Source organism: Saccopteryx bilineata, chromosome 10 (assembly GCF_036850765.1).
Source record: "Saccopteryx bilineata isolate mSacBil1 chromosome 10, mSacBil1_pri_phased_curated, whole genome shotgun sequence".
NCBI classification, from domain to species: domain Eukaryota; kingdom Metazoa; phylum Chordata; class Mammalia; order Chiroptera; family Emballonuridae; genus Saccopteryx; species Saccopteryx bilineata.
The window spans coordinates 11,106,016-11,121,120 of record NC_089499.1 but is presented as its reverse complement, the minus strand read 5'-3'; the positions used below and the strand labels follow the sequence as shown (position 1 = coordinate 11,121,120).

Sequence of the window (15,105 nt, the reverse complement as noted above, 5' to 3'; positions counted from 1 at the left end):
ATTACGTCTGCAAAGTCCCTTTGGCCATATAATATAGAGTATTCACAAGCACAACAGCAGGGAGTGAGGGGCATGGGATGCAAAATCCTGTCCACCACAGGGCGTTATCTTAGGAAGGTAATGGTTAGGTTTCCTTAATTGTTGCTTCTCTTGGAGAGTGATCGCTTTGTGTTTAACATTATTTGTGGTGATTATTATCGTTATTTTCTATGTGCTTTTCATGAATTCCTGGACCTTGAAGACCTTGTTATTTGGTTATTTCACATGAAGGACTTGTTGAATGTGGCTGGGGCTTGGGGTAAGGCCCTTCCTGCGGCTCGGTGTGGCGTTTGAGACTCTGGTGATACTAGAGGCTCAGCTAGAAGGCTAGGACTCCCTGAGATTTGGCCCAGGCAAAGGTTACATATACACATGCGGATCAGAGTGGCCGCCAGGAAATTGAGTGTTGGAAGTGGTCTTTGCACCTTGGGAAGAGTCCAGAAGAAACCGAACGGTGACAATCTTGAAAAGTATACAACTAACTAACACAAAACAGTATACGAACACAGTATACAGCACCTCTTAATACAACTTGTTCAAGCATGTTCCTTGAAACTTTATTTGCAAAAGCAAAAATCCTCAGACAACATAAAGGTCCATTAATAGGGTAAAGACAGAGTAAGTGGTAGCATATTCACAGCATGGAATATGATGGAATATGAGAGAGTTGTGCTGTTCAACCCAGTGGCTGCCAGCATAATGCCCATGTGTAGGTATTTAAATTAAAATTATCCTTGGCCAGTTGGCCCAGCATGTGGATGTCGATTCCCAGTCAGGGCACACAGAAGAAGCACCCATCTGCTTCTCCACCCTTCCCCCTCTTGCTTCTCTCTCTCTCTCTCTCTCTCCTCTCCCCCCTCCTGCAGCCATGGCTCGATTGGAGCGAGTTGGCCCCAGGCATTGAGGATGACTCCATGGCTTCCAGCTTAGGTGCTAAGAAGAGCTCAGATGCTGAGCAACAGAGCTATGCTCCAGATGGGCAGAGCATCACTCCCTAGTGGACTTTCTGAGTGGACCCCAGTCAGAGCGCATGTGGGAGTCTGTCTCGCTGCCTCTTCTCCTCTCACTAAATAAAAAATAAATATAAATGAAATTAATGAACATTAAATAGAATTAAAAATTCAGTTCCTCTGTCACACTAGCCACGTTTAAGTGCTCAAAAGCCATGTGTGCTGCCTGACCAGGCAATGGTGCAGTGGATAGAGCATCAGCCTGGGACGCAGAGGACCCAGGTTCGAAATCCTGAGGTTACTAGCTTGAGCATGGACTCATCCAGCTTGAGTGTGGGCTAATTTGGCTTGAGTGCAGGCTCACCAGCCTGAGCGCAGGGTCGCTGGCTTGAGCATGGGATCATAGACATGACCCTATGGTCGCTGGCTTGAGCCCAAGTTTGCTGGCTTGAGCAAGGGGTCACTGGCTCAGCTGCAGCCCCACCCCCACCCCAGTCAAGGCATATATGAGAAAGCAATCAGTGAACAACTAAGGAGCCTCAATGAAGAATTGATGCTTCTTATCTCTCTCCCTTCCTGCCTGTCTGTCTTTATCTGTCCCTCTCTCTGTCTGTCTGTGTTTCTCTTGCTTAGAAAAAAAAAAAGAAAAGCCACATGCGCTAATGACTACTTCATTGGCCAGCACAAGAGTATAGAACTCCTCATCACAGAAGTTCTGCTGGCCAACACTGTTCTAGCAATGAGGAAAGATGAAGTCGAGCTAGGTATCTGTACAGACACAGACAGATCTCCAAGTCATAGGATGGTGGGGAAAAGCACGTGCCTCAAGAATCCATATAATACCCTTATGTGAAGAAATGGTAAATAAATCGTAGTGGATTAACACAAATAAAATACTCCGTAAGCATAAAAAATCTGTACTGATGTGAAGAATGTCTGCGATCTGTTACTAAGTGAAATAAAGTAGCAGAAGATTGTGTATAACAAATGACCTGATTTTAAAATTTATAGTATTAAAAATTTAAGAACAAATAAATATTAATGCTAATGTAATTCAGGGTGAACTGAAGCAGAGGACTAAGTAGCAGACAGGGACTAGTTATCTGCGGGACAGGCGCTTTTTATTTGCCTGTTACCTCTTCCGTTAATGCTTGTATTCCATTTAAGTTTGTAGTCCATTTGTGATGGGGGAATACTAAAAGAAACTTACAGCAAACATCCTATAAAACGCTAAAGCACGTCATGAATTCACACAAGATTTAGGAACAACCAAAGTCTGGATTTCTCCCCTTCTCTTGATAAATGTGCCTATCTTGATAAATGTCACCATCACTCAGGTGGCAGTTGCTTGGCCAGAAAGCCAGGGAGTCATTGTTGCCTTCTCTTTCTTCCTCGTGGCTTTCAGCATCCGATTCATCAGCAGGCCCGATGGCTTCTCCTGCAAACACGCATGAAGCCTGATCCTACTCACGCTACCATGTGGCCCAGCCTAGGCCGCCCCTCTGCCTGTGGAAAGGGTTCAGTCCCACTCGAGAACTTCCAGACCCACTGGTGTTGTGATTCTTCTCTTTTGGCTGGTCTTTGTTCTCAGTGAGTTTTTCCTTCTTCAGTCATGGGCTGAGCTAATGCAGCTAGACCCTCATTTGTTAATGGCTTTGAGTGTGGTCCTAACAGCTCCCCAACACCATGTGCATCATGCTCGTGAAACTCTAAATATTTTTAACAATTTGCCCTTTTTAGTTTGTAATGGATTTTCATTCTATTTTGGGGAGTTTGACCAAACGGACTGAGTGACAATGTGAAGTGACAACTATTAAGTAATCAAGTCATTAGTGAATGAATGTTTTGACATTAAAAATTTTGCTTTCATGAGGACTATAACTGTTGGGAGGCTTCTTTATTATATGTGGCTTAAGTGTCTGTTTGTTGCCGATAGCTTATTGGTTGCTTGCGTAACTGTACTAGCCAATGGGGTGAAGTTGCCACGGCATTCAAATAGTCCCGCCTTCTGGCATGCCACCTCACAAATTGAGGTTAAAGATTGGAGCAATTATTATGCTGTTAAGAAATCTTAACACCAAAAGGGGTCTTTGCAATGGTACAAGACTAGAGGTTCTCCAATTGAAAAATAATGTCATAATAGCTAAGTCTTTGACTGGCTCCTCTAAAGGTGAAATACATGTCATTCCAAGAATTGATTTGGCTCCATCTCAAACAGGGTTGCCGTTTCAATTGAGATGTAGACAATTTCCTGTAAAACTTGCCTTTGCTATGACCATCAATAAGTCTCAGGGCCAAACGCTTAAGCGTGTTGGCATTTTTTTACCTGAGCCTGCATTTAGACACGGTCAACTTTATGTTGCCTGTTCAAGAGTTCGTGAAAGAACGGACGTAAAATTAAAAATAATTGATGGTCCTCTGCAAGGTGAGCTTAAAAATGATGGAAAGATCTACACAAGAAATGTTGTGTACAAAGAGATCTTTGACATGTGAATTAACATTTTATTATTTAAATCACCTTTATTTATTGAGCTAGCGGTGGCTCTTAAGAAATGTACCGCCAGTGGTTTCCTTCACTGCACTCTACTTTAAGCAATTAAGCAAGTAGAAGGGGGAAACCCCGTGGGGCAGTAAGCAAAGGGGCGTTCTCGCCGCCTGCCCTGGGTAATTCAGTTTGAATTAGCAGACACCTTTGCACAAATCATTTTAATTACAATTTATAATATCTAGAACAGCGGTCATTTCGTATGACCACTGGGCTTTCTAGCATAAAGATACTCAGATAAGAAGGTTCCCCTACCCAGGGATTAATTTAATACAAATGATACAAGGTCTCTTTGAAGATCAATATTACACATTATCAACATGATACTTTATACATAATTTATAAAGAGCTCTTTAGAGATGTAAAGAAAAAAATAGAAACAAGTCACTAAAAATGTACAATAAGATAAAAAAGGTAGTTGACAGAAAGAACGCATAAAAGGCCACAAACACGTGAAGAATACGCTCATCCTACTTCTGGTTATAGCAAAGTAGGAAAAAACAGCGAGATATTAGTGTTCCTTTCCAGTCTGGCAAAAATGTTAACCGTTGATAAAACTTAGTATAGGGGAGGGTATGGGGAGGAAATGGTCCGTAGTTCACATTAGTGGTGGGAATGTAAATTGATTCCTTTTAACAGGACAATTTGCCATTATTTGTGAACATTTTTTTTCTTTTTTTTTTTTTTTTTTTTTGTATTTTTCTGAAGCTGGAAACAGGGAGAGACAGTCAGACAGACTCCCGCATGCGCCCGACCGGGATCCACCCAGCACGCCCACCAGGGGCGACGCTCTGCCCACCAGGGGGCGATGCTCTGCCCCTCCGGGGTGTCGCTTTGCCGCGACCAGAGCCACTCTAGCGCCTGGGGCAGAGGCCAAGGAGCCATCCCCAGCGCCCGGGCCATCTTTGCTCCAATGGAGCCTTGGCTGCGGGAGGGGAAGAGAGAGACAGAGAGGAAGGAGGGGGTGGGGGTGGAGAAGCAAATGGGCGCTTCTCCTATGTGCCCTGGCCGGGAACCGAACCCGGGTCCCCCGCACGCCAGGCCGACGCTCTACCGCTGAGCCAACCGGCCAGGGCCTTTTGTGAACATTTTGAATGTGCATGTTCTGTGACTCAGCAATTCCCATTAGAAATTTATGATAGTGATATACTCCCACAAAAGTGTCAAGATGTGTCTAGTGGGAGTTTGTCTTTTAATAATACATAGGTATATTTGTGCACATATGTATACATATAGACACATAATGCATACATATTATTGGGATGTGCAAAGAAGACATTTTGGAAGTTCTGACAGTGCTTTTCTATGGAGAACGGGAAATCGGAGGTTGGGAAAGGAGGCTTTTTGCAATAAGTAAGGATTCATTTGTCACAGTACAACTAATAAAACTTCCAATAGCATAACTCAGGGGTTTTAACGCCAGTGTGAGGGCCAAAGACAGAAACTTGGGCTCAGAAAAGGCAGCCAGTGAGTCCTCTGCATAATTCTGGAAACCCTACAAGAGGGCCTTGTTTCTGATAAAAGGACCGAGACAGTCTTCATCTGCGCGCCAGGGAAGAGGGAAGGAAGCTTGCAGTCGACCAGGGCCTCAGTGGGGGGCAGGGTGGGGGCAGAGCGCCCATTACGAGAAAATTGAGAACAAGGCCAGCTCTCATGTGTTCAGGAAATCCTAAACCAATCCATTCGCATCAACTGCCAACCAGAGACCATGAAACCCCCAACGCTGCGCAGGAACAAAAGCGAAACGATTCCGGAGGAGCACTTTCATGACCTAAGAACTCCCACGATAAAGAAAGAAACGTACAGAAGCAAAGCTCACAAAACTACAGACCATAGCGGGAGGTAATTCACAGCAAGGGGAAGTCACTGGGTGTTACTTGGCATCCTAGATAACGAAGATGACAAAGCAACTTTAAAGGGACCACGTTTAAGATTATTAAAAGGGAAAGGCAAGAAATCTTAATGAAAGGACAAATGCTGTAAGAGAGAGAACAGGGGGTTTCACACACATATAAAGGATAGCTAGAAAAAAAAATAATACAGCTATTAAAACGAGTGTCACACAGATGCAGTGCCGCTGAAGAGTCTGAGTAAACCAGAAGACCGGGTCTGAAGAAACCACCCAGGAATTAGCCCAAAATATGAAGAACATTTCAGAGTGGAAGAAAAAGCCCTGGCCAGTTAGCTCAGTGGGTTAGAGCGTCATCCTGTCTGCCAAAGTTGCGGGTTTGATTCCCAGGCAGGGCACGTGTAAGAATCAACCAGTGAATGCATAAATAAGTGGAACAATATAGATCAATGTTTCTCTCTCTTTTCTCTTCTCTCTAAAATCCATTTAAAAAACAGAAGAGTGGAAGAAAGGATAAGAAGACCTAAGACATGTTGACTAGGAATTTTAGATGAAAAGAATGCGGGCAATGTGGGCGAGGAAAGGCAACAGAGAGAGGGAAGTCCGCGGACTGCAGAGCACACTAATTCCTAAGTAGGGAAAATGCAATGAAATACCTCCACACATCAAAGCAAGACTTCAAAATGCCAGAGACAAAGAGGATCTCTGAAGAAGCAGCCAGAGAGCAAGGACACATCTACAAAGTAACAGCAAACTGATAACACATTTCTTTCTTTTTCTTTCTTTTTTTTTTTTTACAGAGACAGAGAGAGAGTCAGAGAGAGGGATAGACAGGGACAGACAGGAACAGAGAGATGAGAAGCATCATTAGTTTTTCATTGCGCATTGCGACACCTTAGTTGTTCATTGATTGCTTTCTCACATGTGCCTTGACCGTGGGCCTTCAGCAGACCGAGTAACCCCTTGCTGGAGCCAGCGACCTTGGGTCCAAGCTGGTGAGCTTTTGCTCAAACCAGACAAGCCCGCGCTCCAGCTGGCGACCTCGGGATCTCGAACCTGGGTCCTCGGCATCCCAGTTCGACACTCTATCCACTGCGCCACCGCCTGGTCAGGCAGACAACACATTTCTTTTAAAGCAACAAGTGGATGCGTGAAGTTAACAGGCTGAGAAAAAAAATTCCCACCTTTCTAGAACTCCAGGTCCAATTCTAGTCTCGCCCTGGAGAAAGGCATAACAGAGACATTTAAAAATAAACAAAGACTCAGACGTTGCCTTTCGCGTGGCCTCGCTGGACTAAATAAAGGACCACTGCAGTAAAAGAAAACCGAGCCCAAAGGGAAGGTTGAGACCCAAGAGGCAACAGCGAGAAGACGTTTTCGAGCACGTTGGCAAAAGTAAGTGAATCCTGGCTGCTCTTTAACAAGACAGCTGTGGAGGGTTCGTTTCAGGGGGCTTAAAAAAAGAACGCAGAAGAGAAATTTTAGAAAACAGTAACACAAAAGACGCACGTTGGGAAACCGCAGTCAACGCGTTCTGAATGTATTCTAGTGACAATGGAAAAACCCACTGACCTGAGACTTTGAGTTTGGTGTTAAATGTGAAGGGTAAGCCCTAGAAGAACGGAGCTAGAACGTTTAAGTTTCCGACTTGTATACAAGAGGGGGAAATAAAACTTGATCCATCCAACACTATCCAGGAGAAGGAGGAAGAAAAAGAAAGCAAAGAAAAAATCATGCCAAACAGAAAATATTAATCGCCGACGATCAAAATATTTCCAAATATTGCAAAAATGAGAACATATTATGCTTTACTGTTCAAACACAAATTCTCAGATGGAAGTCACAGACAAAGAAAACTACAGGCTTTTGGAAAAGAGACCTATTTAGTGGCATAAGATCCCATAAGGTCAAGGGTATTGGCTGAGACAGAGTCACATGGGCATGACAGGGGAGTGCCCCCTTGAACCATGAGCCCTGGGTCACCCTAATCCCAGCTCTGCATGGAGACGCCCTGGAAGACGAGACGCCACAGGGACGGAGAGGCCACGTAAGGAGAACCGAGGCGCCCCCGCTGGGCTCCAGCTGAGTGGGCCTGCGAGTGATTCTGGCTGGTTACGTGGAGCAGAATCATCCAGGCAACCCACAGGATCATGAGAAAAAACAAACCACTGGGTTTGAAGCCGCTACATTTGCGGTGCTTTTTTCAGTCCAGAAATAGATAACTGAGTCACCTTGGTTCACAACCCCCCCCCCAAATTCAGGTGCAGGTCAGAGGAAGCAGGAGAGAAAGCCTGAATGGAGCGTCCACCTGGTAGACCAGAGGCTTGTACCGCCCATTATAGAGAAGGAGTCGCTGTTACTTTTCTCATAGACCTGTGTGTGTCTGAAAACCAGGGGCTCCCTGCGTATGACACTACGGGAGAAGGCAGCAATGAACGCTGAGCACTCTCACTGCGGAGGTGGGGGGCAGCGCTGACCACTTCCCAGCATCCCTACCTCCTTTGGTAACTGTATTCTTTTCTTCTCTTTGGCAAACTGCTCCTCCCCCATCGGTGAGCCCCTGGAGGTACTTCCAGTCAAGGAGTCTGGCCTTGTCCAGAGAGGGACACCAGGGACACCCAGGCCAGCTAGACCGTCTCTCCCAGACCCCACGGGCACTAGAACTGAAAGCCATCAGGCCTTCCCCGCTCCAGTGGCCTGGGGGAGACCACCCAAGGTTCCTGCCTCCAGGGTTCCTGGACCTTCTCGGGCTTCTCTCCTTCTCTGTGCCTCGGAGCATGCCAGCACCTTCCAAATGTCTGCCTTTCTCTTCACTTGGCCGGAATTGGTTTCTATTGCCTGTCACCAAGGAGCCCTGACTGACATGTGATATGGCCTGTTAGGGGAGAAGCTCAGTGGTGTGCTTTATATTTTCACTGAGGAGGTCACATGGTTAGGCCATGTGTTGGCCTGAACACCTGCATTTCCTGCCAAAAGGGTCACTTGAGTGAGGAGCCCTGATTTATCTCAATGGAAACCTGTCAACAAGCCCTTGGAGAAAACCACAGCTCCTGGTCCACTGCCTCGGCCACACCCTTCCCTCGCCCTCTCCAGGGAGGGCTCAGCTTCCCGGTCAGCGGCTCTCTTCTTCTTTGTATTGATAATTCCAGACCTTGGACTAGCCGCCCAGGGTGCCCAGGACAGTGCCATAGATGTGAGTCACTGCTGGTTGATTTGACTGATTTAACTACTCCAGAGAGTCTCTCCCCTCAGACCTCCACCCACCCCACGCCCACCGGCCTGCACCAGTCCCGCGGGACGGGGCAAACCACAGAGTGACAACAGGGCCTCAAGGTTGTGGGGCACTCGGGTGGGGACACGAGCTGTGTCTGGGAATGTCCTGGACAGACACTGTGGGAGCCAACCTCTCCAGTGAGGTGGACCGAGTCACGGACGAACCCCGACCCTGCCCCACAAGGATGCCCTGCGCCAGGCTGTCCACCCCTAACCGGCGTAGGCCCATGAGAGCGGGTCCCTGAGCACCATGCGTTACCGCTTCTGCAGGACTGTGACGAACTCCGTGAGCCGGTCCCGTTCCACCTCAGTTGCCTGCCAGAGAGCCTTGAACTCTGTCACCTGTGCCTGCCAGCTCTTTTGCTCCAGGGAGTCCGAGAACCTGGGGAACAGGACGGGGAGGATGAGGTTACTTCAGGGGTTACATGAAGGCACACTTCCCCCTGTAATGGTGGGAGAGAGTAGAAGGACATCAGGGGTCATCAGCGAGGGCCAGAGAGAAGGAAGCTAACCCAGTCCCTCCTGGCCTCCTCCCCTCCTGGTCCTCCTCTCCTCCTGGTCCTCCTCCCCTCCTGGCCCTCCTCCCCTCCTGGTCCTCCTCCCCTGCAGATCCTCCTCCCCTGCAGATCCTCCTCCCCTCCTGGTCCTCCTCTCCTCCTGGTCCTCCTCCCCTCCTGGCCCTCCTCCCCTCCTGGCCCTCCTCCCCTCCAGATCCTCCTCCCCTCCTGGTCCTCCTCTCCTCCTGGTCCTCCTCCCCTCCTGGTCCTCCTCCCCTCCTGGCCCTCCTCCCCTCCTGGTCCTCCTCCCCTCCTGGCCTCCTCCCCTCCTGGTCCTCCTCCCCTCCTGGCCCCCCTCCCCTCCTGGTCCTCCTCCCCTGCAGATCCTCCTCCCCTGCAGATCCTCCTCCCCTCCTGGTCCTCCTCTCCTCCTGGTCCTCCTCCCCTCCTGGCCCTCCTCCCCTCCTGGCCCTCCTCCCCTCCAGATCCTCCTCCCCTCCAGATCCTCCTCCCCTCCTGGTCCTCCTCTCCTCCTGGTCCTCCTCCCCTCCTGGTCCTCCTCCCCTCCTGGCCTCCTCCCCTCCTGGTCCTCCTCCCCTCCTGGTCCTCCTCCCCTGCAGATCCTCCTCCCCTCCTGGTCCTCCTCCCTTGTAGATCCTCCTCCTCTCCTGGCCCTCCTCCCCTGCAGATCCTCCTCCCCTGCAGATCCTCCTCCCCTCCTGGTCCTCCTCTCCTCCTGGTCCTCCTCCCCTCCTGGCCCTCCTCCCCTCCTGGCCCTCCTCCCCTCCAGATCCTCCTCCCCTGCAGATCCTCCTCCCCTCCTGGTCCTCCTCTCCTCCTGGTCCTCCTCCCCTCCTGGTCCTCCTCCCCTCCTGGCCTCCTCCCCTCCTGGTCCTCCTCCCCTCCTGGTCCTCCTCCCCTGCAGATCCTCCTCCCCTCCAGGTCCTCCTCCCCTCCTGGCCTCCTCTCCTCCTGGGCCTCATCCCCTGGCTTCTCCACAGCCCACCATTCTTGGCCCCGCTGAAGTCTCTAGATCTCTCGTCACTGGCTGCAAACCCAGACCCCGCCAGCTAGAGCTGTATCAGCTCCTCTGGTCATCCAGTCCCTGTAGGGGCCCACAATTATTCTGGCTACTATGGAAGTTGGCTTTCTGGGAACCTGGGTGCCCTGGGTCCCTGTATGGCCAGAGGCCTGGTTCCCTGCCCAGGGCCGGCCTGCCCCAGCCCTCCTGCCCACCCTCCTTGGCTCTAGGCCCAGCCCACTTTCCAGGAGCCCGGACATTGGCTTTGTGACTCGATCTGTTTTCTCCAGCCCTGACGCAGACCACCACTGCTTCCCTCTTCCCACTGGGCATGCCTACCAGCTCCTGACCTGCTGGCTGGGGTCAGAACAGAAGGTGAGCTCTGCCCTCCGCCCAGCCCCCAGAGGCCATGCGGGAGTCCCAAGTCGCTCTCTGCTTGGCCCTGACCTGTCCCAATGAGATCCTGGGGACCCTGGCTGTGCTCGTCCAGCATCCCAGGACACAGGCACGTGAGCCCGAGGGCTGACTCGCTCTGTGGGCTCAGACAGGTTTCTTCCCTCTTGGGTCCCTGTCATCCCTCTGCACAGGGAGTGGGCCGGTGGAGACAGGCTCTGAGGATGAGGGCTCCTCCATGTCCGACTCTTAAATACACTCTACGGCCTTGTTGCTCAGAGTGCGGTCTCCGAGTCGGCGTCTGGGGCATCCCCCGCGAGCTTGTCGGAAACGCAGGACCCCAGACTCTGGCCTAGACCTGCCTCTGAACCAGGACCCACATCTACCCTGGCAGATCCTGGCTGGCCTGCATGCACAGCACAGTTTGGAAGCCCTGCTCTAGTCATCTCCACGATCTCACGTGTGGGGAGGAGCAACAGGAGGAAGGGCTGGTGGTCCCCCACCCTACGCCCAAGCCCACCAGTCTCCACGCATCCCCGATAGACGGTCTCTGGGGTCACTCCCGCCCCATGCACGCCTGCCCGGTCACTGGTGGGAGGGGACTGTGAGCTCCATGAAGGCAGGGCCCGCACATGGTCAGGTGTGTGTGTGGAAGAAACAAGCTTGAGAACCAGGAGGCTGGGCAGCCCAGGGGCACACTGGCTCCCACGTCCCAGTGGAATGCGAAGGTCACAGCCACATAGGCCTGACAGGGACCTTGAGGGGTCACCTTGTCCATCTCCCCGCTCCTACTGCCAGGACTAGAACCTCGGAGAGACAGAGCCTGGCCAGTCTCTGCGGCATGAGGACTGTGCTAGGAGCCCTGTGGCTCAGAGCCGGCCCTCTCCTCAGCCCCCACCCCCACGCCCTTTGATTCCAGGCTCATGAGAGGGGCAGCTGCAGGCCTGACCTGGGCCCACAGTCCCTGTGCTGCATGTGTCAGACCAGATGTGCCTCCTGTACTTGCCGGGTAGCAGGACCCAGAGAGGACCAATTTGCCCGGGGCCACACAGACAGTGAAGGTGGCCCTGGTCCCACTCCCGGCCCTGACCTGAACCTGAGCTGACCTGCCTGAGGGCGGGGGGTGGGGCTGACAGCAGGGACCTGGCTCCAGTGGGCAGTGGGCAGGGCTCAGGACAAAGCCACCCTTTGTCTGCGAGCTGGCAGGAAGAACAAAGGGCCCATTTTAGCCCAAAGGCTTGATTCTATCACAAAGATGGGGCCAGAGAACCCAGAGGGTATCAGTGCCTTGAAGTGGGAACGCATATGACCAGGAATTCACCCCTGAGACCGACTCTCGGTGGGCCCGTGGAATTCACCCCTGAGACCGACGCTCAGTGGGCCCGTGGAATTCACCCCTGGAGACAGACTCTCAGTGGGCCCGTGGAATTCACCCCTGAGACCGACTCTCAGCGGGCCCGTGGAATTCACCCCTGGAGACCGACTCTCAGTGGGCCCGTGGAATTCACCCCTGGAGACCGACGCTCAGTGGGCCCGTGGGATTCACCCCTGAGACCGACGCTCAGTGGGCCCGTGGGATTCACCCCTGAGACAGACTCTCAGTGGGCCCGTGGGATTCACCCCTGGAGACAGACTCTCAGTGGGCCCGTGGGATTCACCCCTGGAGACCGACTCTCAGTGGGCCCGTGGGATTCACCCCTGGAGACAGACTCTCAGTGGGCCCGTGGGATTCACCCCTGGAGACCGACTCTCAGTGGGCCCGTGGGATTCACCCCTGGAGACCGACTCTCAGTGGGCCCGTGGGATTCACCCCTGGAGACAGACTCTCAGTGGGCCCGTGGGATTCACCCCTGGAGACAGACTCTCAGTGGGCCCGTGGGATTCACCCCTGGAGACAGACTCTCAGTGGGCCCGTGGGATTCACCCCTGGAGACCGACTCTCAGTGGGCCCGTGGGATTCACCCCTGAGACTGACTATCAGTGGGCCCGTGGGATTCACCCCTGGAGACCGACTCTCAGTGGGCCCGTGGGATTCACCCCTGGAGACCGACTCTCAGTGGGCCCGTGGGATTCACCCCTGGAGACAGACTCTCAGTGGGCCCGTGGGATTCACCCCTGGAGACAGACTCTCAGTGGGCCCGTGGGATTCACCCCTGGAGACCGACGCTCAGTGGGCCCGTGGGATTCACCCCTGAGACCGACGCTCAGTGGGCCCGTGGGATTCACCCCTGGAGACAGACTCTCAGTGGGCCCGTGGGATTCACCCCTGGAGACTGACTCTCAGTGGGCCCGTGGAATTCACCCCTGGAGACAGACTCTCAGCGGGCCCGTGGGATTCACCCCTGGAGACCGACGCTCAGTGGGCCTGTGGGATTCACCCCTGGAGACCGACTCTCAGTGGGCCCGTGGGATTCACCCCTGGAGACCAACTCTCAGCGGCCCGTGGGCGAGGGAAGACAAGGGGAGGTGCGGGTTCCAGGTCCTGGGAGGTTCCTGCTAACTCCGCGGGGGCGGGAACACTGGGCGGCGAATCAGAGAGGCCTGCCCCGGACACAGCACACAGCCCGGGACCGCCCTGACTCTCCGCATCCTTATGTAACCTTGGAAGGGTTCCTGGGCTTGGTCTGCCTCAGTTTCCCCTCCTTTTAATGGGATGGCAACCCCGGCTGAGCGATCCAGGATGGGAAGGACTGAGAGGGCCCGGGGGTCCTGGGCTCCTACCTGGGTGAGGCCCCGCCAGGACCGGGCAGGGAAGGCCGTGTGGGGGCGGATTCCACAAGGGTGTGGCCCAGGCTGGTCACAGAGCTGTGTGAGGTCAGAAAGGGCCCGTCACCGCGGGCAGACAGGCTGGGCCCTGCTGGGCCCCACCGGCTGGGAGGGGAGCAAGGGCCAGCAGGGTCTGGGCAGCCCCAGGAGGCGGTCAGTGCTGCCCTGCCAGCGGCCCTGTGGATTCATTCGCTGCTCTTCTCTCCAGGACCCTTGCTCAGAACAAGAGAGCCAGGAGACATCAGAGCCTCGAACAATCCCACACAGGTCTGCGCTGTGAATCCGAGGAGCAGGTGAATTCTGAGGGGATTTCGCAGCGAGCTGCAGCCAGGCGCTCTTGCAGTGACCATGTCTGGGCCTCGCGGCTCCTTCACGCGGGGCAGGCTGCTGAACAGCGAGGCCCGCATATGGGAAGGACAGCGCCACGGCCATTTTGAAATTGCACCTGTGGCTTCCCCGCAGAGGCGGCAGCAAACATCCTTTCTTCTGAATAATTAATAGTCACTTCCCGACCCCGCCAGCCCATTTCTACTTACCGAGAAGATCCGAGTCTGCCAACGTGGTCGCCCGCCGAGGCCAGGGGTCTGGCGGGGCCCGGGTCCTCCCGGAGCTTGGTGTGGGCGGGGCTGACCTCGGGCCCACTGGCCTCCGGGCCCACTCCTTTGTGATGCTGCAGGGGACGGACACCGGGGCGATCCTCAGGGTTTGGCTCCGAGGCCTGGACGAGGCAGGAGGGGGCCCTGGCCTGATTTCAGTACTTTCAGGGGACATGAAAGAGGCTTCTTTTCTGGAGTGAAAAGCCAGGCCTGTTTGGCGAAGGCCCTCCTTGCATGATAATGACATCTAATAATGCCTCTCTTCAGAAAAGGAGCTACGCGGGGTGGGCCAGCAGGCTGTTCTGTATTCAGGTTCCAAAGGGAAGGGCCCGGCCTGCGGGGCAGATCAGAGACTGACATCCTGAGTGGGCCCATCGCTCCTGACAGCCACACCCACACTGCCAGGTGTGACTTGAGGCCAGCTGCCTTTGTCAGCTGGGGACACTGGGGTCTTCCTGACCCCTGGAGCCAGAGAGGCACACAGTGCCTCAGCGAGGGCAGGCAGCCTTGGGGGTTGGCGGCCCACCGCCCTCCATCTGCTGGACAGCTGGTGCGGCTGGCTGAAGAAGGAGCTCAGGAGGACCCCAGCAGGTAGTCAGCAAGGGGTGGACGGGTGGTCTGAGCCCCAGACAACCTGGCGTCCCCCAGCCCCGTTCGTCCTGCAGCATGTGCCAGCCTGTCTGGTGTTTGGCCCCAAGCTGCCCGGTGGGTGACCTTTAAGGGACGGATCAGTCCTCGTTTTTTGTGCCTGGAGCCAGGAGAGCGTGAGGTGAAGATGCTGGACTGTGTGCCCCCTCAGACTTCACTCCCCAGTGAGCGACTGTGAGACCATGGGGTGAGGACCGTGAGGAGATGCCCCCACTCAGGGCCACACATACCCTGTCCCCAGACCCTCCTCAGCCCTGGCTCTCCCCTAGGGCTTTAGTGTCCTCCACGCAGCTGGCCCTGTGGCCCCGGGCTGCCGTGGTCTTGAGAGACAGACGGCTGCAGGGCAAACTGCCAGCACTAGCCAGCTACCAGCCTGGGCTCTGGGGCTGCTGGGCCCCCTGGCCTGTGACTGGACCACGGAGCCCCGGAGACACAGCACAGGGATGCGAGACACAGCCTGGCTCTGGGAAACCTGTGTGAATGTCAAGGAACCCTCCTCCCCAGAGGTCACCAGATGCCCTCGCTGCC

General features: G+C 53.7%; 1 protein-coding gene across 3 annotated transcripts in view; it reads right to left on the bottom strand.

Moving 5' to 3' along the window:
* Nucleotides 1-15,105, bottom strand: part of CCDC13 (coiled-coil domain containing 13) — a 50,237-nt gene that overhangs the window by 5,025 nt on the left and 30,107 nt on the right. The window contains exons 11-13 of one of the 3 annotated variants that reach the window (XM_066245849.1): nucleotides 13,870-14,051; nucleotides 13,289-13,372; nucleotides 8,916-9,038 (exon numbers count right to left, since the gene is read on the bottom strand). In XM_066245849.1, the coding sequence (XP_066101946.1) occupies nucleotides 8,916-9,038; nucleotides 13,289-13,372; nucleotides 13,870-14,051 (389 nt within the window). The remainder of the gene's footprint in view (nucleotides 1-8,915; nucleotides 9,039-13,288; nucleotides 13,373-13,869; nucleotides 14,052-15,105) is intronic. The other 2 variants (XM_066245850.1, XM_066245851.1) reach the window with 2 other exon arrangements.